The sequence below is a fragment of the Nicotiana sylvestris genome, chromosome 2, assembly GCF_000393655.2.
Source record: "Nicotiana sylvestris chromosome 2, ASM39365v2, whole genome shotgun sequence".
NCBI lineage: Eukaryota > Viridiplantae > Streptophyta > Magnoliopsida > Solanales > Solanaceae > Nicotiana > Nicotiana sylvestris.
This window is the reverse complement of record NC_091058.1, coordinates 51,978,556-51,999,258: the sequence shown is the minus strand read 5'-3', so window position 1 is coordinate 51,999,258 and position 20,703 is coordinate 51,978,556. Positions and strand designations below refer to the sequence as shown.

The 20,703-nt window shown below is 35.6% G+C and overlaps 1 protein-coding gene across 1 annotated transcript; it reads left to right on the top strand.

Moving 5' to 3' along the window:
- The first annotated feature begins 6,876 nt into the window (after positions 1–6,876).
- Positions 6,877–9,228, top strand: LOC104234654 (cytochrome P450 710A11). Its single transcript, XM_009788255.2, has one exon. It carries the CDS (start codon positions 7,423–7,425, stop codon positions 8,941–8,943), a length of 1,521 nt encoding a protein of 506 aa, XP_009786557.1. The 5' UTR covers positions 6,877–7,422; the 3' UTR covers positions 8,944–9,228.
- Positions 9,229–20,703: the final 11,475 nt, after the last annotated feature.

Sequence of the window (20,703 nt, the reverse complement as noted above, 5' to 3'; positions counted from 1 at the left end):
TATTGATCATATGTGGAACCTAAGGTTGGGACATGCCCCTTTTGCTAAAATGAAACACATACCTTTTCTTTCCAACAAATTACCCCACAAACAGTCTTTTCTTTGTCCTATATGCCCTTTGGCCAGGCAACAAAGACTCCATTTCCCTGAAAGTTCTATTCACTGTACTGCCTCTTTTCAATTAATTCATGTGGATCTGTGGGGGTCATATCACACTCAAACATATAATGGATTCTAATATTTCTTAACTATTATGCATGACTTTACCAGGGCAACATGAACTTATCTCTTATCTTCTAAAGCCAATGCTTTTACCATTCTAAAATTATTTATCATTATGGTCCAGACTTAGTTCAGTTCTCATGTTAAGGTAATGAGATCAGATAATACATTTGAGTTAGGGGCAGTTCTGAGGCTGTATCATTCTTTTCTGCCCAAGGAATTCTTTATCAGACTTCTTGTCCCCATACACCTCAACCAAATGGTGTAGTGGAAAGAAAACATAAGCATCTTCTTGAAATTGCTAGAGCACTCCTTTTTCAATCCAAACTTCCACTCAAATACTAGGGAGAATGTATATTAACTGCTACTTATCTCATAAATAGATTCCCTTCCCCTTTACTTCATCACAAATCACCTTTTGAATTGCTGCATGATTCCTCTCCTTCTTTTGAACATTTAAGAGCCTTTGGATGCTTGTGCTTTGTTTCTATGCCTGAGTCTTACAGAGAAAAATTCAAATATAGGACAATTCCTTCTGTTTTCATTGGGTATAGTCTAGGAAAGAAAGCCTATAAGTTGTTAAATTTGTCTACCTCAGCTATTTTTCATTTTAGGGATGTGGTGTTTCATGAAAACCTCTTTCATTACTCTGATTCCTCTGCTGCCCATTTATTTCCTCCTCTTATATCCCTTACTGCTATTGTTATACCTGAATCTCATTCCACTTCAACAATTCCTCATGTACCTCATCCTTCTTTTGATCCCTTATTTAGTTCTACAATTCCTCCTTCTTATGTTTCTGATCCTCCTCTCAGAAGACCTAAGAGACCATCTAAAACTCCTGTCTACCTCAATGATTATGTTTGCACCTCAGTTTTAGTTCTAAGAATTGCTCTTATACTCCTGACACAAGCTTGGCGGAACCTCAATTTTATCATCAAGCTGCTTCACATCCTGCATGGCAAGAAGCTATGATAAAGGAGTTTCAGGCCTTGGATGCCAATAACACTTGGACTATTGTGCCACATCCTTCTGAAAAGAAAGCAATTCCTTGTAAATGGGTCTACAAAGTTAAACAAAAGGCAGATGGGTCTGTTGAAAGATATAATACGAGGCTAGTTATTAGGGGTGATAATTAACATGAAGGAGTTGATTTTACTGAGACTTTCTCTATCGTAGTTAAATTGACCATAATTAGATGTTTGTTGACTATAGCTGCTAAGAGAAACTGGACAGTTTTTCAATTAGATACCAACAATGCATTTTTACATGGGATCTTGATAAAGAGGTATTCATGAAAATTTCACCTGGTTTGAGAGTCCAATCCTCTTCTTCTGGGCATTTTCTTGCTTGCAAGCTTAATAAGTCTCTATATGGTCTTAGACAAGCTTCCAGGCAATGGTATGCCAAGTTATCCTTCGCACTTCAATCTAAAGTTTTCAATCAATTATGAATGATTACTCATTGTTTATAAAACTGCATGCTAACTGTTTAACTATGGTAGTAGTATATATAGATGATAAACTTGTCACTGGTGATGATTTATCAGAGATTCTTATTTTGAAGAGTTTTTTGGATGATCAATTTAAAATCAAGGATCTTGGTGAGATCCACTATTTCCTTGGTTTGGAAGTTCTCAAACAGTCTAATGGGTTTCTGATTAATCAACATAAGTTCCTTGTGGACATTCTTTCTGAATTTCATTGTTTAGCTGTTTCTCTTGTGGTTTCTCCTCTTGATCCTCACTCCAAACTCTCAGCTGATGTTGGGGATCTATTGCCCGATCTTTCTTTGTAAAGAAGATTGGTAGGGAAATTGAATTTCCTCTAACACATTAGGCCATCCATTTCCTTCACTATCCATTACTTGAGCCAATACATATCTGCCCGAGGATGCCCCATCTAGATGCAGCCTATCATGTGCTCAGGTACTTGGCTGGGACCACTACTCTAGGTTTGTTGTCTAATTCTTCTTATCTTGCTCTTCATGGATTTTGTAATTCTGACTGGGCTAGCTGTACTGATTCTTGAAGGTCTGTTAGTGGTCTGATTCTCTTCCTTGGTGGATGCACTATTGCCTGAAAATCTAAGAAGCAGTCCATCATTGCCCTATCCTCTGCTGAGGCTGAGGCTGAGTATAAGGCCCTGCGACTGCTAGTTGCTAAGGTGACTTGGGTTCTCAGACTATTGACTGGGCTTGGTGTTGCTAATCTTACTCTTGTTGATGTTTATTGTGACAGCCAGTCTGCGATACATATTGCAAAGAATCATCTTTTTCATGAACTGACGAAACACATTGAAGTGGATTGCCATTTTGTAAAGGATGCTCTGAAGTCAGGGGTTATCACTTTACAATCTATCTCTACCTCCTTACAAGTTGCTGGTATTTTTACTAAATCTCTGTTGGGTGTTCATCAGCAGGCATTCATCTTCAAGCTTGGAATGGATTCCCCTTCCAGCTTGAGGGGGTGTTAAAGCCCATGAAGAGAATGAACAGAAGAGGCCCAAAGTTACCAGCCCATATTTATTACACTGATCCGACCCGATTCCATTTGTAAATAATATAAATAGAATATTTCCCATTATTTTGTATAGACAGAATTTCATTCATTACAGATAATAAAATATTTTCCATTTTTATTTTCGTTTCTCTGAGCTCATGAAGCTTCTAGGTTTTATTCTCTAAGCTTGGCACAATGAAGAATATGTAAGTTTTCAATCTGTCTTTTTAAATATGAGCTGAGTTAAACTCTTTCATTGTTGGCAGCCGTATGAAGAAGTCCAACTAAGGAAAATCACTAATATTAGTATAGGACGAATGTTACTAAAAACTGAAAAATATACTCCCTTCGTTTTAAATTAGATGAGGTACTTTCCTTTTTAGTCTGTTCCAAACTAAATGACACCTTTCTAAATTTGGAAATAATTCAATTTTAAACTCTTCATTTTACTCATTTTATCCTTAATGAGAAGCTTTTATAACCACATATGTCATGATCCCACAAAACTTTTTTCCCCCTTAAGATTTTAAGACCACAAGTTTCAAGAGCCTCCTTTTTTTTAAACTTCGTATCGAATCAAACTACCTTATCTAAATTGAAACGGAGGAAGTATATGTCAGGACAAAAACAAAATAGAAGCTCTATGTAACAAGGTCTCTACCAAAAAGAAAAAGGAAAGTTTTTTTTAAGATAAAGATAAAGAATTGTCTAAGACAAGTAGAGTTCAAATCTCGACGGAAAAAAAATTATTATTTCCTCCATCCACAATAAGTGACCAATTTGCTTTGGGCATACCTATTAAGGAAATACTAAATTCTAGACGAAAATAGTTAGTGTGACTAAACTATCCTTCATTAAATGTTGCACCATAGTTTAGTACTCCCTCCAATTCACAATAAATGACCAATTTGCCTTGGGCGCACCCATTAAGGAAATACTAAATTCTAGACAAAAATAGGTAGTACGATTAAACTACCCTTCATTAAATGTTGCACCATAATTATAGTAACAGTTACTTCTCTTCTCAAATGTGAGGAGTAAATGACTTTTTATGGATATGTACATAAGAGCAATTTTGGAAAAACAAATTGAATTTTTTCTTGATTATATAAATGGACACTTATTTTGGACCAAAATAGAAAAGCAAATTGGTCACTTATTGTGGACCAGAGGGAGTAGTGCTTACTTCTCTTTTCAAATGTGAGGAGTAAATGATTTTTTCGGGATACGTACATAAAGATAATTTTGAAAAAACAAATTGAATTTTTTCTTAATTATATAAATGCACACTTATTTTGGACCAAAATAGAAAAGCAAATTGGTCAGTTATTATGGATTAGTGGAGTAGTGATTAAGTTTTGATTGAGCTACGCGGAGCTTTAATATCACCGTTATATAAAAAAGATAAAGAATTGTCTAACACAAATACCAGTTTTGTCATAGTTAAAAGTGCAACATAAATTGGAAATCCCGTAAGGTTCAATTGGTGACAGGATTTTGGACAGAGAGATTCAAAGGAGAAATGCAAATTTCCCATGTGCTTGTCTCTTTGCAAATGTCTTGGAATCTTCCACTTATGACCAGCTGGATTTCAACCCTACCACAGCCCAATATGGTTATCTGTTTGCTTTTTGTATGCAGCAACAGCAAAGCCAACAGGTCCCTTTAATTAAAATAGAAGCATTTTCTACTCTAAAGTTTAATCATTGTTGTCTATTATATTGCTAATAGTCAACAAGCTGATAGCCTAACAGGTGTTTCGTTAATCGTTATGGTTAAGACTCGATTCCTTAACCCGTAATTTGACCTCTTCTTGTTTCGTTTAACAAATATGGCTTATGTAATTGATAATTGAAACATTTTCATAATAGGATCTGGCCTCACACCTTATCAATTTTGCTGTTCTCACCAACTCAAACATCAATCCAATCTTGAAACTTGAAATTGACTTGGGAAGATACTCTTTACGGCTTGTTTGGATGGTTGTTACCTACTGTTCCCTCCGTTCCAATTTATGTGAATCTGTTTAACTGTGCACGGAATTTAAAAAAAATGAAGACTTTTAAAATTTGTGGTCCTAAACAAAGCAAAAAAGGGCCCAGAGTATTTGTGTGGTTCTAAAAGCTTCTTATTAAGGGTAGAATTGAAAGTTTAAGCTAAATTGTTACCAAAATTTAGAAAGAGATCATTCTTTTTGGAACGGACCAAAAATGAAATATGTTCACATAAACTGAAACAGATGGAGTATTATGTTGTATTATATTATTACTTTATATACTATGTTATTTTTATTGTTACTTAAATTTTGTTATATCATAATATGAAGTCTGTTGTTCTGTAATGATAAAACCCCTCTTGTATAGCGATCAATTTGGTTTGATCGTGTTGTTATTTTATTTTTATTTTTTCTCATCTTGCCCTTACTAATATTTTACTCCCTCTGTTGCAGTTTATGTGAACCTATTTTCTTTTTGGTCCGTTCCAAAAAAATAAACCCTTCCTAAATTTGGTAACAATTAGCTTAAAGTTACAACTCTTACCTTTAATGAGAAACTTTTATAACCACACAAATACTCTGGGCCCCATTTGGACTTGTTTAGGACCACAAATTCCAAAAGTCTTCATTTGTTTCTTAAAATCCGTGTCCAGTCAAACAGGTTCACATAAATTGGAACGGATGGAGTACTTTTTACCCTAATTTTAAATAATTACTCTATTCGATAAATCATGTTTTCTTTATAATATTGTAAGCTTATTCTTCAAATTGTGGTGTGTGACATAATAAAACAATGAAGAACGACACGATCTATTTAAATATTATATTCATTAACATAATACAATACAATATAATACGATAGCAAAATACCTTAACTCCCCCTAAACTTGACACGGATTATTAGTGACAACCTTAAACTATTCGTGGTCTTAATCACCCCCTCCCCCCTCAACTTGGCCTTCTTGAGACTCATTACTCCCCTGGACGCTGCTGTGGCAAAGAGTGTGGGTGCACTCGCCTACCACGAGGATTTTTCTGTATGTGGCATTTTTTTTAAAAATAAAATATATTTTTACCTTTTTAAGTATATTACTTTTTTGAATAATTTTTTTCGAATACAATTTATAATAAAACTTGGATACTACATTATTTAGGCTAAGTTTTTTATTTGGCTAAAAATAATAAAGTTTTAGTTAATCTTTTTTTGAATTTGACCTGAAAATAAAGATTTATATAATTGAAATAAATAGTCAAGGCATCTAAAAAGTTATAAAAAATACATAGTTCGAAATTAATTATTTTGGCTATAATTTTTTATATAGCTCTAAATTATGGTGCTCTAAAAATATTTTTTTTATAGATTTTACCTGAAAAAGTAAAAATACACAGTTGAAATAAATAGTCATGACTATTTATTTCAACTGTGTACTTTTTAATTTCTTTTTTGATGCAATAAAAAGAAATCACTTGCATTGTACACTCTTTTTATTTCTTCTTTTGATGCAATGACTATTTATTTCAACTGTGTATTTTTACTTTTTCAGGTAAAATCTGTAAAAAAAATTATATTTTTAGAGCACCATAATTTAGAGCTATATAACAAAATTATAGCCAAAATAATTAATTTCGAATTGTGTATTTTTTATAACTTTTTAGATGCCTTGACAATTTATTTCAATTGTATAAATATTTATTTTCAGGTCAAATTCAAAAAAAAAAAAGATTAACCAAAACTTTATTATTTTTAGCCAAATAAAAAAATTTAGCCTAAATAATGTAGTTCTATCCAAGTTTTATTATAAATTGTATTCGAAAAAAATTATCCAAAAAAGTAACATATTTAAAAAGATAAAAATATATTTTATTTTTTTAAAAATGCCACATATACAAAAAAATTCATGTGGCAGGCAAGTGGACCCACAATTTTTGCCACATCAGCGTCTAGAAGGTAGTGGCTCTCATAAGGCCAAGTTGAGGGGGAGGAGATAATTAAGACCACAAATAATTTAAGACTGTAATTACGTGTCAAGTTTAGGGGGTGTTAAGGTATTATGCCATGATACGTTAAGAAATAATATGTAACAACCATCCAAGCAAGCTTTCAATCCATGCTAAAATAGTACTAATAGACAAAAATTATCTCTCTTGAAGGTAAATTTAAAAGAGGGCTCTCAATTGTCATTTTGTTCTTGGCTCTCTTATCCATCTTTTTCGCTTCCAATCTTTCCAACAAAAACCCAATCCCTATATCCAATAGTGCACTTCCTCCCTCTCCAAACCCCTCCCAAAATGCAACTCAGACCACAAAACTATTGTAAAATCCTCCTCCTTGATAACAAGCCATGACCACCTGAGTCAGGACTCACCATAAATTACCCATATGATTGAGTCACTGTACTCAGCAGCCAGTCGCTCTTTTTCTTTGAACAATCTGAGATTTTCTGCCTTTAAACAATTCAGATTTGGTATCTCTTACTTTTCATTTTCTCCTTCCACGTTTTCCAAGTTTTATTGCACGGTTTTCCTTATTAACTTCAGCATTGCTTGTTTGACCCACCAATCCACCCTTCCCATTTTGACCCATCTTCCTATTATATAAACCCAATACACCAAAAAACCACAGAGCATTTTAGATTCATTGGTATCACAACCATTTTTGGTGAGGACCGGAGAAGAAATAGAGCTGAGCTGAGCTGAGCTGCATATGGCATCCATTTGGGTCATTCTATCCCCATGGACACCTTATTTCTTCTCCTTCATAGCTCTTCTACTTCTTCTTGAACAGATCTCTTACCTGAAGAAGAAGCGTTCTATTCCTGGTCCAACTCTTGTCTTCCCTTTCCTCGGCAACGTGATTTCTTTAATCATCAATCCCACCAAATTCTGGCAAGACCAAACCTCTTTCGCCAAGTCTACAGGCCATGGCTTCTGTGCTAACTACATCATCGGTAAATTCATTCTCTTTATTCACTCCACTGACCTTTCCCACAAAGTCTTTGCCAATGTCCGTCCTGACGCTTTCCAGCTGATCGGGCACCCTTTTGGGAAAAGGCTATTTGGTGAGCATAACTTGATTTACATGTTTGGTCAAGAACATAAAGACCATCGCCGTCGAATGGCCCCTAATTTTACCCCTAAAGCTCTTGCTACTTACACTGTTATCCAACAAAAAATTATTATCAAACACTTTCAGTCCTGGTTGGACGAAGCATCAAAATCCCCTAACAAACCAATCACACTTCGCCTCCTTTGTCGCGATATGAACTTGGATACTTCTCAGACTGTCTTCGTCGGCCCATACTTAAACGAAGATTCCAGAAAGCGGTTCAATGTTGACTATAATTACTTCAATGTTGGGTTAATGAAACTCCCTGTTGATTTACCCGGTTTCGCCTTCAGAGACGCTAGGTTAGCTGTTGGGAGACTAGTTGATACGCTTTCCGTTTGTGCAGCACAGAGCCAAAATAAGATGCGAGGTGACGAAGAACCCACGTGCTTAATTGATTTTTGGATGCAGGAGTATTTCAGAGAGATTCAGGAAGCTAAGATTAATGGTTCACAAAAGCCGTTCGAGTATACCGGCAAGGAACTTGGTAGTTACTTATTTGACTTCCTCTTTGCGGCTCAAGATGCTTCTACTTCTTCTCTGTTATGGGCAGTGGTGCTTTTGGAATCCCACCCGCAAGTTCTGGAGAAAGTCCGGTCGGAAGTGGTGAAATTCTGGTCGCCAGAATCTGAGCAGCCGTTGACGGCGGAGATGCTTAGGGAAATGAAGTACCTGGAAGCGGTGGCGCGTGAGGTTGTTAGAATCAGAACTCCGGCGACTTTGGTGCCGCACATTGCCGGCGAAGAATTCCGGTTAACTGATGATTATGTTATTCCTAAAGGGACTATTGTTTTCCCTTCTGTTTTTGACTCGTCTTTCCAGGGGTTTCCTGAACCGGAGAAGTTTGACCCGGACCGGTTTATGGAGGAGAGGCAAGAGGAACGGGTTTACAAGAAGAACTATCTAGCATTTGGAGCTGGGTCCCATGGATGTGTGGGACAGAGGTACGCTATAAATCAATTGATGCTCTTCATTGCGTTGTTTACGGCTCTGATTGATTTCAAGAGGCACAAAACGGACGGCTGTGATGATATCGCGTATATTCCAACCATTGCTCCAAAGGATGATTGCAAAGTGTTCCTTTCACAGAGGTGCACTCGATTCCCATCTTTTTCATGAACAAATTGCCCCTTTTATTTAATTCTGATCGTTATATTTGGTCCCATTGGACCATGGATGTAATAGAAAAAAGAGGAGCAATTGCAAGAATGGGGTCAAATGTATTTGTCATTTTCATTTTTTTTCTTTTTCTTTACTTTAATGAGTGTGAATAATCAAATGATCAAGATTCTTTGGAGATGCTTGTTTGGAGCAATTGATGGCGTGGCAAATATTTGGGATTATGTGGAAATTTAATTTAATTTTATTTTAAAAAGGATCCTTTTAGATCCATTTAGCTTATCATATCTTGAATTTCCAACAAATTTATTTAAATATAGTGAGACAGTTGAGTTAATTTGTGGTAATGTGGGTTGTGAGTTTTTCTAAGTTGGAAGTATTATAGAGCTGTCATTGGCCTGGAAATCTTGTCTTTATTTTAAGGGACCTTTATCTACTAGTATTTGTAGTTGTCCCACTCCCACATGCGTTTATTTTGTAAGGCAATGACTAGTGTAGTTTGAAAATTCAGAAGTTAAACGAGGCAAATTTTATTTTATTTTATAGTCGAACACACTATCATTCTCAAATTCTACTAATAAAATTATGCTAAATTTATTATTGTTTTTATTGTAACAAGTCAAATTACGCCCTTGGAAGAAAAGTGATCTTTTGAGGCTTAGGAGTGAGTGACATAGACTGGCCAACTGATTTTCGTTATTTTAGTCATGCTAATCGTTTTGAGGCCAATTGATTTGCGGTTTTTAGTAACGCTGATGGTTTTGATTTTGGATGGAATTAATAGCATGTTTGGCCAAACTTATCCAATCTTTGAAGTATTATTTTTTTTCAAAAAAAGTATTTTTTTTTCTTTCTCAAAGTTAAAGTGTATGGCCAAATTTAGAAGAAAAAAATATATTTTTGAAGAGAAGTAGAAACAGTTTTGGAGAAGCAGAAAAAATAGTTTCTCTTCAAAAGCATTTTTTTTGAAAAGCGTTTTTGAGAAAAATACATTTAGAAGCAGTTTTTGAAAGTTTGGTCAAATACTAATTGCTGCTCAAAAATGCTTTTTAAATTAATTAGTCAACCACAAATTGCTTCTCACCAAAAGTACTTTTAAGAAAAAATATTTATTAAAATAAGATAATTTATGGCTTGGCCAAACGTTGACTTAAGATTTCAAAGCTGTTGCTTTTAATTCTACCATCGTTAAAAAGCAGTCCTATCTTGCGGGGAAAAAGAAGTCATCCCTTTTAGTCCAGTGGCGAACCCACCCAAGTGGGGTCAATTAGACACTATATTATTATTGTAATGATAGTTAGTAGAGTGTTAATGGTTCGGCTGGACCGGTTATTTTATAAAATTTGTACCATATTAATTTTTCGGTTATTTTATTATGTATAATCAAATTAGACTTTTCGAAACCGTCTCAATCATGTCGGTTTTTCTTCGATATTGGCATAGTTCGGTTAATTTTTTATATGCTTTTAAATGTTTTATAAAAGTCAGTAGTATAAGTAGAATGCAATAACATACGTACTTTTATAAGACTTAGCAAAACTCTCTAGATATTTTTACTGTTTAAAGTATGATGAAATAAGAAAACATAAAAGATATTCATAATATAGATCCTATCAACTATTTTATAACAGCATAAAAGAAACTAAGAAAAGAAAAAAAAATATAAATCACACGAGTGTAAAGATATTCGCAAAGTTGGGACTCAAGAATAAAGTCTATAGAAGATTAAATATTCAAAAAGATAAATCTAAATCATACGAAAGAAAACATATTAAACACATTGTAGTTTACTACTCATAATCGCTAGAATACTTTGTGTCTTGCTACTAAATATGTTGAAAATAATTTAAGTTAGGTAGAAGTAGCATAATAGGGTTGGATTAGGATTCAATATAATTACTTGTTGACTTGTAACAGTTTTCATAATTTCATGGCCCAAGAAAAAGTTTAATGCTTTATTATTTTTAAATTTAATATATAATATATTTTTCATAAGTAAATTTATTCGGCACGGTTCATTTTTTTCGGTTTATTTTCATAAAATAAAAAACATACCCTAATTATCGGTACAGTTACAAATTTATATAAAACCTACATTTAGAAGCAGTTTTTGAAAGTTTGGTCAAACACTAATTGCTCCTCAAAAATGCTTTTTAAATTAATTAGTCAACCACAAATTGCTTCTCACCAAAAGTACTATTAAAAAAAAATATTTATTAAAATAAGCTAATTTATGGCTTGGCCAAACAAGCTATAAGTTGACTTAAGATTTAAAAGCTGTTGCTTTTAATTCTACCATCATTAAAAAGCAGTCCTATCTTGCGGGGAAAAAGAAGTCATCCCTTTTAGTCCAGTGGCGAACCCACCCAAGTGGGGTCAATTAGACACTATATTATTATTGTAATGATAGTTAGTAGAGTGTTAATGGTTCGGCTGGACCGGTTATTTTATAAAATTTGTACCATATTAATTTTTCGGTTATTTTATTATGTATAATCAAATTAGACTTTTCGAAACCGTCTCAATCATGTCGGTTTTTCTTCGATATTGGCACAGTTCGGTTAATTTTTTATATGCTTTTAAATGTTTTATAAAAGTCAGTAGTAGAAGTAGAATGCAATAACATACGTACTTTTATAAGACTTAGCAAAACTCTCTAGATATTTTTACTGTTTAAAGTATGATGAATTAAGAAAACATAAAAGATATCCATAATATAGATCCTATAAACTATTTTATAACAACGTAAAAGAAACTAAGAAAAGAAAAAAAAATATAAATAACACGAGTGTAAAGATATTCGCCAAGTTGGGACTCAAGAATAAAATCTATAGAAGATTAAATATTCAAAAAGATAAATCTAAATCATACGAAAGAAAACATATTTAACACATTGTAGTTTACTACTCATAATTGCTAGAATACTTTGTGTCTTGCTACTAAATTTGCTGAAAATAATTTATGTTAGGTAGAAGTAGCATAATAGGGTTGGATTAGGATTCAATTTAATTATTTGTTGACTTGTAACAGTTTTCACAATTTCATGGCCAAAGAAAAAGTTTAATTCTTTATTATTTTTAAATTTAATATATAATATATTTTTCATAAGTAAATTTATTCGGCACGGTTCATTTTTTTCGATTTATTTTCATAAAATAAAAAACCTACCCTAATTATCGGTACAATTAAAAATTTATATAAAACCTACATTTAGAAGCAGTTTTTGAAAGTTTGGTCAAACATTAATTGCTCCTCAAAAATGCTTTTTAAATTAATTAGTCAACCATAAATTTCTTCTCACCAAAAGTACTTTTAAGAAAAAAATATTTATTAAAATAAGCTAATTTATGGCTATGCCAAACAAGCTATAAGTTGACTTAAGATTTCAAAGCTGTTGCTTTTAATTCTACCATCATTAAAAAGCAGTCCTATCTTGCGGGGAAAAAGAAGTCATCCCTTTTAGTCCAGTGGCGAACCCACCCAAGTGGGGTCAATTAGACACTATATTATTATTGTAATGATAGTTAGTAGAGTGTTAATGGTTCGGCTGGACCGGTTATTTTATAAAATTTGTACCATATTAATTTTTCGGTTATTTTATTATGTATAATCAAATTAGACTTTTCGAAACCGTCTCAATCATGTCGGTTTTTCTTCGATATTGGCACAGTTCGGTTAATTTTTTATATGCTTTTAAATGTTTTATAAAAGTCAGTAGTAGAAGTAGAATGCAATAACATACGTACTTTTATAAGACTTAGCAAAACTCTCTAGATATTTTTACTGTTTAAAGTATGATGAATTAAGAAAACATAAAAGATATCCATAATATAGATCCTATAAACTATTTTATAACAACGTAAAAAAAACTAAGAAAAGAAAAAAATATAAATCACACGAGTGTAAAGATATTCGCCAAGTTGGGACTGAAGAATAAAATCTATAGAAGATTAAATATTCAAAAAGATAAATCTAAATCATACGAAAGAAAACATATTTAACACATTGTAGTTTACTACTCATAATTGCTAGAATACTTTGTGTCTTGCTGCTAAATATGTTGAAAATAATTTATGTTAGGTAGAAGTAGCATAATAGGGTTGGATTAGGATTCAATATAATTACTTGTTGACTTGTAACAGTTTTCATAATTTCATGGCCCAAGAAAAAGTTTAATGCTTTATTATTTTTAAATTTAATATATAATATATTTTTCATAAGTAAATTTATTCGGCACGGTTCATTTTTTTCGGTTTATTTTCATAAAATAAAAAACCTACCCTAATTATCGGTACAGTTACAAATTTATATAAAACCTACATTTTGAAGCAGTTTTTGAAAGTTTGGTCAAACACTAATTGCTCCTCAAAAATGCTTTTTAAATTAATTAGTCAACCACAAATTGCTTCTCACCAAAAGTAGTATTAAGAAAAAATATTTATTAAAATAAGCTAATTTATGGCTTGGCCAAACAAGCTATAAGTTAACTTAAGATTTCAAAGCTGTTGCTTTTAATTCTACCATCATTAAAAAGCAGTCCTATCTTGCGGGGAAAAAGAAGTCATCCCTTTTAGTCCAGTGGCGAACCCACCCAAGTGGGGTCAATTAGACACTATATTATTATTGTAATGATAGTTAGTAGAGTGTTAATGGTTCGGTTGGGCCTGGTTATTTTTGTAATTGTAAGCACGTGATTTTTGCCCTATGAAAGAATCACTCCCAAAAAATTCAAAAATAAAATGATTTTTCTTTGTGTGCAATTTTGAGAATTTTCGTGGCATTTTAGGATAATTATTTGTATCTGTCCATGCATATTTATTTGTTAAATTAATAAAAATACAAAAATATGTCATATTTGCATTTATAATTTAATTCTACAATTAGGAGTAATTAAGTTTGTTTTACAAGAATGAAAATTACAAAAAATATGCATCGTTTGCATTTTTAGCATTCAATGTCAAATTGTGCAATTTTGTTTTAATTGGTGTTTAATTATATATGATAAATATTGCTAGGAATTAGTTAGTATTTGTGATAAGTTAATTTAATTTATAACTTAATTTAGAATTTTAATTTTTTTAGGAAGATTAAAAGAAGAAAGGAAGTAGGAAAAATGAAAAATTCGGATTGGACCCAAACAAATCAGGCCCAAAATCGATACATGGACCCGGTCCAAATCAACCTGGTCTCACAGGCAGTGAAACGATGTCGTATTGGTGTCCCCATTCCAAACCATTGATTGATTCAAATGAACGGCCCAGATCAGACCACTCACTTACCCCAAACGATGCCGTATAGGGCTGTCTGATCTAAATGTTAACCCAATCCCATCCAACGGCCTCAAAACCACCCCCAGATGCCCGACCCATTTGGCCCCGGACCAACCCGACCTCCTTTTAAATGGAACGGCACCGTTTTACGCTAGCCAAGGGATCCTGGCCATCGATCACGTTCTATCCAACGGCCAGGATCGATTCTTCTAAACCGTATATAAGCCTCACCCCTTTACCCACGCCCCCAAACCAAACCCCCCTCACCAACTGTGCACCATCGTCCCAGAGACAAACCAAACATCCCGTTCCAAACCCTAGCCGCCACCCTGCACTCTCACCGTAAACCCGGCAACCACGACGCCGGTGACCACCAAAATAACACCCCTGATGCACCCAACCACCCTGAACACGAATCCGTTAGCGTCTTGCCTCGAATCATTCCCCACCGTCTCAAATCTTCGTTGGAAGGTTCGAGTAAAACCCCGATCTACACCAACCCACCCCAGATTCACACCGGTCACTACCCTGGCCTCATTCGTGACCAAACCAAGTTTAGTTTGGTCCGAATCTACCCAGAAACCCTCAAGCCCCAAATCAGACCGTATAAACCCTAGAACACAAAAGCTTTGGGAATCCAGCCAGTTTAAACGGAGGGTTGGGGTCTAATAGACCTTAATCGAGGTGTTCTCGGTTAAAGTCCGTTCGACCTCAAATGGTCAAATCCAGTCAAAGCCTGGGTCGTTTGTTGTTGAGCTTCCAAAGTAAGTTTTCTTTTTCCTTTCTGTCCTTGTTTGAATGCGGTTTGTGTTTGTTAGCATGTTTAGTTAGTTTGTTGATTTTATTGATATTTTCTGTCAATTTTCTCCATCCTCGTAAGACCTTTTTATTTGGTCGACTATTCTTCTGTCTATTGTTAAATACGTATGGTGAGATACATACTCGATTTGATTAATATCGTCGAGTGTTTCATTTATGTTGTTCCCCTGTTTTGTGCAAAGCTGCTTGAAGTCATTTGGTGCCCTGTTCGTTTTATTTGTTTATCGACTGATTGTTCTGTGTTATAGCTAGTATAGTCGATTGGATAAACGTCGTCGATTAATTTTATAGGTTTGAATGTTCTGATAGCCTCACATGATTGATCGAACTATTGTAGTTTAGCTGATTGTTTGAAATTATCTGTGAATGGTTTGTAGCTGCAGTGCAATTAGAGAAATAGCTAGAACTCAGTCTAGGGCAGTTGTTGAGTTTGAACTTCCATAAGTTCAAATTTCAGTTTGCTGAAGCTTAGGGTAAAACAGTAATACACAGGGGTTAAAGGGGTAGTTTGGGGATTGAAAAATTCACAAATTGGTTAGTTTAAAAGGGCTGACAGTAGGGTACTGAAATATGATTAAACTAATACAATAGTGGGGAACAAAACTTGATAACATGGGGTAATTGAGTATTGTAGTCTCCCCATACCTTCTGGGTACAAAAACACATGAGAAGGCTGTCAGGAGGATGAGCATTTTGATTAGTTTAAGGGGGTATGGGCAGAGTGGGAAGGCAGCCTGGGGGCTTGCCATTTCTGGCCTATAAACAGGCTCATTTAGAACAATAAAAGAGGACGAATTTTGAGAGGAGGAGGATTTGGAGATTAAGATTTGAGAGTAAGAAAAAGCAAAAACAGTGCTGGCTTTTAAATCTTGAAAGTCAGAGTATATTGAGTGTGAGACAGGCTGGATTTTTGAATCGAAAATGTCCAGAGTTAGAGATCTGTTGTTCTAGGCTGCTTTTCTTACAGTTATTTTCAGTAGATTGAGAGATAGAAACTGAAAAGAGAGGTCTTTGCTTTGCTGTTGAATACAGTATTGTTACAGCTTCACTGGTCTATTCATCATTTGATATTGCTGGTTGTTTTTCCAAACTGGTTTTGCTGGTCTGCACTTGGGTGACCTGTTGATGTTTCATTGAGCGTCCTGGGTTTCTGTTTGGTTTTAAAAATCTGTCACTGGGTTTTTGTGGCTGTGTTGCTGTGTTGTTGCATACTGCTCTGCTGATCATCACCCTTTTCCTCTTTTATTTCAATACCAGTACACATATGAACTCACTGATGATGTAACTCCGAGATTAAGCATGAAACGAAATATTTGGGCAGTTGTTCGCTGAATGAGGAGTCTGTTGTTATTCCATTATAAATGATAGTTGTAATATGTTTTGAGATGATTAACACTCGATGAAATTTGAAGCTGTGGAATGTGTACTTAACGAGGACTGTATGGGATCAGTAATCTCACCTTATTTGATTATAGATTTGGTAGTTAAACACTGAATTCAGTAGCATAGACTTTCAGGTTAACTGTACACTCTAAATAGTCCAGTATGCTGTAATTTGGTAGTGAATAATGCTAGTTTCCAATCATTAATTGTTAGTGTTAGTTTAAATGAGTGTTGTTAAGCATGAATTTATTTCCAGTGATCGTAAAGAAAAAAAACAAGTTTAAAAGAGGTCTGTGTCTCGTTGATTCAATTCCGTAGTCCAGCTGGTTTGAAGTATAAATGTGTTTGAGTGATAATCTAGTAGTAGTGATTTGAATAATACCTTATTTTGAATTGGGCCTTCAGTTGGCTTGCATGAATTGATTATTCTGTTGTGAACTATTTGGGCCCATAATATCCAAACGACTGCCCATATACGCGTTCATGTTTCGGATTTTGCAAATCATATTCGGAACCCAACTATAACTAACTTGTAAGCATGTAAATAAAGTTGGACCATTTTTCTTTTTGCATTATTAGAGACAAACTTAATAGAAAACATAGCCACTATAGGATGACCTTTTAAAATAAAATGAGGCGCGTCTCGCCAAATAAATCACACATCGCTGGGGCCCTCAATAAATACATAACCATTGACTAGACTTTGGATTTGGCCGTTTAGTGAATTTTTTACGGCCTTTTTCTAAAATAATAATACGTAGTTTCTTTAGGACGCGGCTTAATTAATCTCACCTTCTTAAATACGGGTGTGCATTTATGTGACCCAAATCCAAATCTCAACGGAGTCGAAATGTGTCTCTAATCACGAGTACATTGAGTGTGACGTGGCTCGAGATGCGTTTCCACAACGTTGCAAATTCCCCAAAATAATAATAATAATAATAATAACAATAAACAACGAATGAGACGAGCCTCGACAAACAAGAATACCAAAGTGCGGGGCCCTCACCGGATAGTTATTTCGAGTACTTAGATTCCGGGACGGGCCGTTTAGCAAATTTCACGGCCCTACCCAAAATAATGATACGCTCGTCGCTTTAGGCGCGTATTTAATAATGTTATCTTCTTAAACTCGAGTGCACATTTATGTGACCCAAATCCAAATCTCAACAGAGTTGAAATGTGCCAACAACCACGGGTGCATTGATGTGACGTGGTTCGAGATGTGTTTCCACGATGTTGCAATTCTTGATAAAAATAATAGTAATGATAAAAGCGGTTAAAAGTTAAAATTCACACATAGGCTCAACATGCATTAAATCAGATAATCAAGCCAAATATGACAGTTGAGCGACCGTGCTAGAACCACGGAACTCGGGAATGCCTAACACCTTCTCCCGGGTTAACAGAATTCCTTATCCGAATTTCTGGTTCGCGAACTGTTGAACAGAGTCATTCTTTTCCTCGATTCGGAATTAAACCGGTGACTTGGGACACCCTAAATCTCCCAAGTGGCGACTCTGAAATAAATAAACAAATCCCGTTTCGATTGTCCTTTAATTGGAAAAACTCCTTCACCCCTTGCGGGGACGGAAAAAGGAGGTGTGACAGCTCTAGCGACTCTGCTGGGGATTGGAGACCCAGAATCTCTGGTTCAGGGTTCAAGAATTCGAGCTCAGAATAATTGTTATTATTCGGCATTGTCTATTATCTGATTTTATATGTGCAAAATGATATCTTTTACCGTTTTGGTATTACTTGGACTGTATATATAAACTGTGACGAAACCCCTCTCTTCTCTCTCTTGAGGAGTGCACGCTGGTCGTGACTTCTTTCTGTTAGTGTCATATACCAAAATAGAACGAGGATTCGGAGAAGTGGCAAAACTGGATGGCCTTTTGGTTACCGGTACACAGTTCCCATCCTCGGCTCGAGTCGTCCGCTCGGGTAAGCCAGGTCTAGAACAAACACCTAGGTTTAAAAAAAACTTAGTATAACAAAGCCACATGTCGGATCCCTAGTAGGAACGCTTATTTGCATCATACGCATTTGACTTAGGGGACTCAACACTGGGGTTGGGTCCGTCAAGGACTAGCAACCTGAAGTGAAAAGACCATCCTGATGCATACTGTGTGCTTTATGCATTTACTTGTTTCAGACTTGCATGCTGACCGGCTTCGAAAATCGGGAATATTGGAAAGTTGCGAAAAAAGAGGGAAGTAACAGTGTAGAGAGTTAATTGCCTATTTTAGAAAAAAAACCAATGCCCCAAATACTGTCGAAATTCTGCCGAAATTTTGGGAAAAATGAAAAGAAAAATATTTTTTTATATAGTTTGTTTCACTCAAAAAAAGCAAAAGAAAAAAATAGAAAAAGAGTCTCTTATTTTTAGTTTGGAAAATAGGTTGGTCATTGTTTGTTACGAAAAGAAAAAAAAAGAGTTTTTGTTTTGTCTTATTTTCAAAATAGAAAAGGAAAAATAGTTTGTCGTGTCATGGAAAATGAAAAGAAGAGTATTGTTTCCAAAATTTGGTTTATTTTCTCTGCCCGAACTGCGCCAGTTTGATTCTCGCAGGGTGTGAGATACGTAGGCAACCCCCATCGGGTCCAACTTTCCCTTTTGCAAAAATAGGCAAAAAATATCGAAACCTCAAAATTTTCGTCATAAAGAAGTCAGGCGACTCCATTCTTGAAAAATGGCCGAATGTCCCTAAAAAGATGTCGGAAGGCTGTTTTTGCAAGAACGCCGCTCTTGCTCATTTTCTCAAGGATTTCGTCCGGTTGGTAAAACATAGCCTTTAAATCTGCTTCGAAGTGCTGAAAGGCCGTATTGACAAGACCGGAGTTTTATTTAAATGTGCGTCAATTTTGGTTTATTCTTTCTTTGAGTCCCACGAGTCCTAATCACCCCAAACCAACATTCAGAATGAGCACAGGTCCAAGTTGCCGGTAATAGTTAGGAGCAAGATCCCTTTGGAGTTGCGCTTGTGGTGGGAGGATTTGGAAAAGTCAGAGCAAGACAAGATCAAACTGCATCTGGGAGGTCTGACCAGTTTGTTGAATGTCAGACCCAGATGCGACATCATAAAGGCTTTGGTTACATTTTGGGACCCGGCCCACAATGTATTCCACTTTTCGGATTTTGAACTCACCCCAACCTTAGAAGAGGTAGCAGGCTCCATGGACGTTACTGAGGGGTTAAGGCACAAATATCTGATCGCTCCGAGAGCCGTAAATTCGCACAAGTTCATGGATCTACTGAAGATAAGAAAGGGAGTCCCGTACTCTGAGTTGGATAGGGTTTTTTCTACTCTACAATTCACATAACAGAGGTACGGGCATATAGGAGGGTTCGATGATCCGAAAAGCGGTGTTTGCAGTAGAGGGAATGGACAAAGTGGGATGAACATAGGCGGTTCGCCTTCATGGTAGCGTTCTTGGGCATTGTGGTGTTTCCTCGGAAAGATAGAAATATTGATTTAAAGGTGGTTGGAATCGTCAAGGTCCTGATTACCAACAACAAAAGCACGCTTGCTCCTATGATAGTGTCCGAGATATACCGAGCTCTCACAGCCTGTAAAGCCGAGGTAGATTTCTTCGAAGGATGCAATTTATTATTGCAGATGTGGATGATCGAGCACTTATGTCATCATCCTCAGTGTATAAGCTATATATCTACGAACGAAGGCTGCATCGAAGGATATAACCCGAGGGTTTCAGGGTTCAGATTGCCGGAAGGGTTTGAAGACTGGGTATCCTATCTCCGTGCCATCACCGCAGTACAAATAGATTGGACATTGGGTTGGCTTCCTGTTGAAGAAATTGTGTATATGCCCGCCACTGGTCCTTACTTCCTCTTAATGGGACTCAGAGGTATTCAACCTTATGCACCTTACCGGGTGATGAGACAATTGGGAAGATGTCAGGTGGTACACCCAGACGAAGATCTCAGTATTTATGCAGTCGAGGTTAGCAACGACGACCAATTTCATGAAAAGACAGTTCGTTATATATGGAGCGAATGCTAGTATTTGCCGGCAAATACTCGAGTGTGTGACCTATCCAGAGGTGAAGTCTCACCTGCTTATCTCGCTTGGCATAAAAAGGAAGAGCACTGCGAGAGGTGAACCAGAACGGCCAACCAAAAGACCTCACCTCCAAGATTTTGTTGACTTATCGCAAGAATAGTGGGGCTGGCTTGCAAAAGAAGAAAACTACAGGGCAGAAATAGGCAAGCTAAAACAACAGATTAGGGACCTGGAATTTGGAAACAATGTGCAAGTTGCTG

Excerpts from the sequence above, each read along its gene's own strand:
- LOC104234654 (XM_009788255.2), top strand. The coding sequence starts at position 7,423 with ATGGCATCCATTTGGGTCATTCTATCCCCATGGACACCTTATTTCTTC.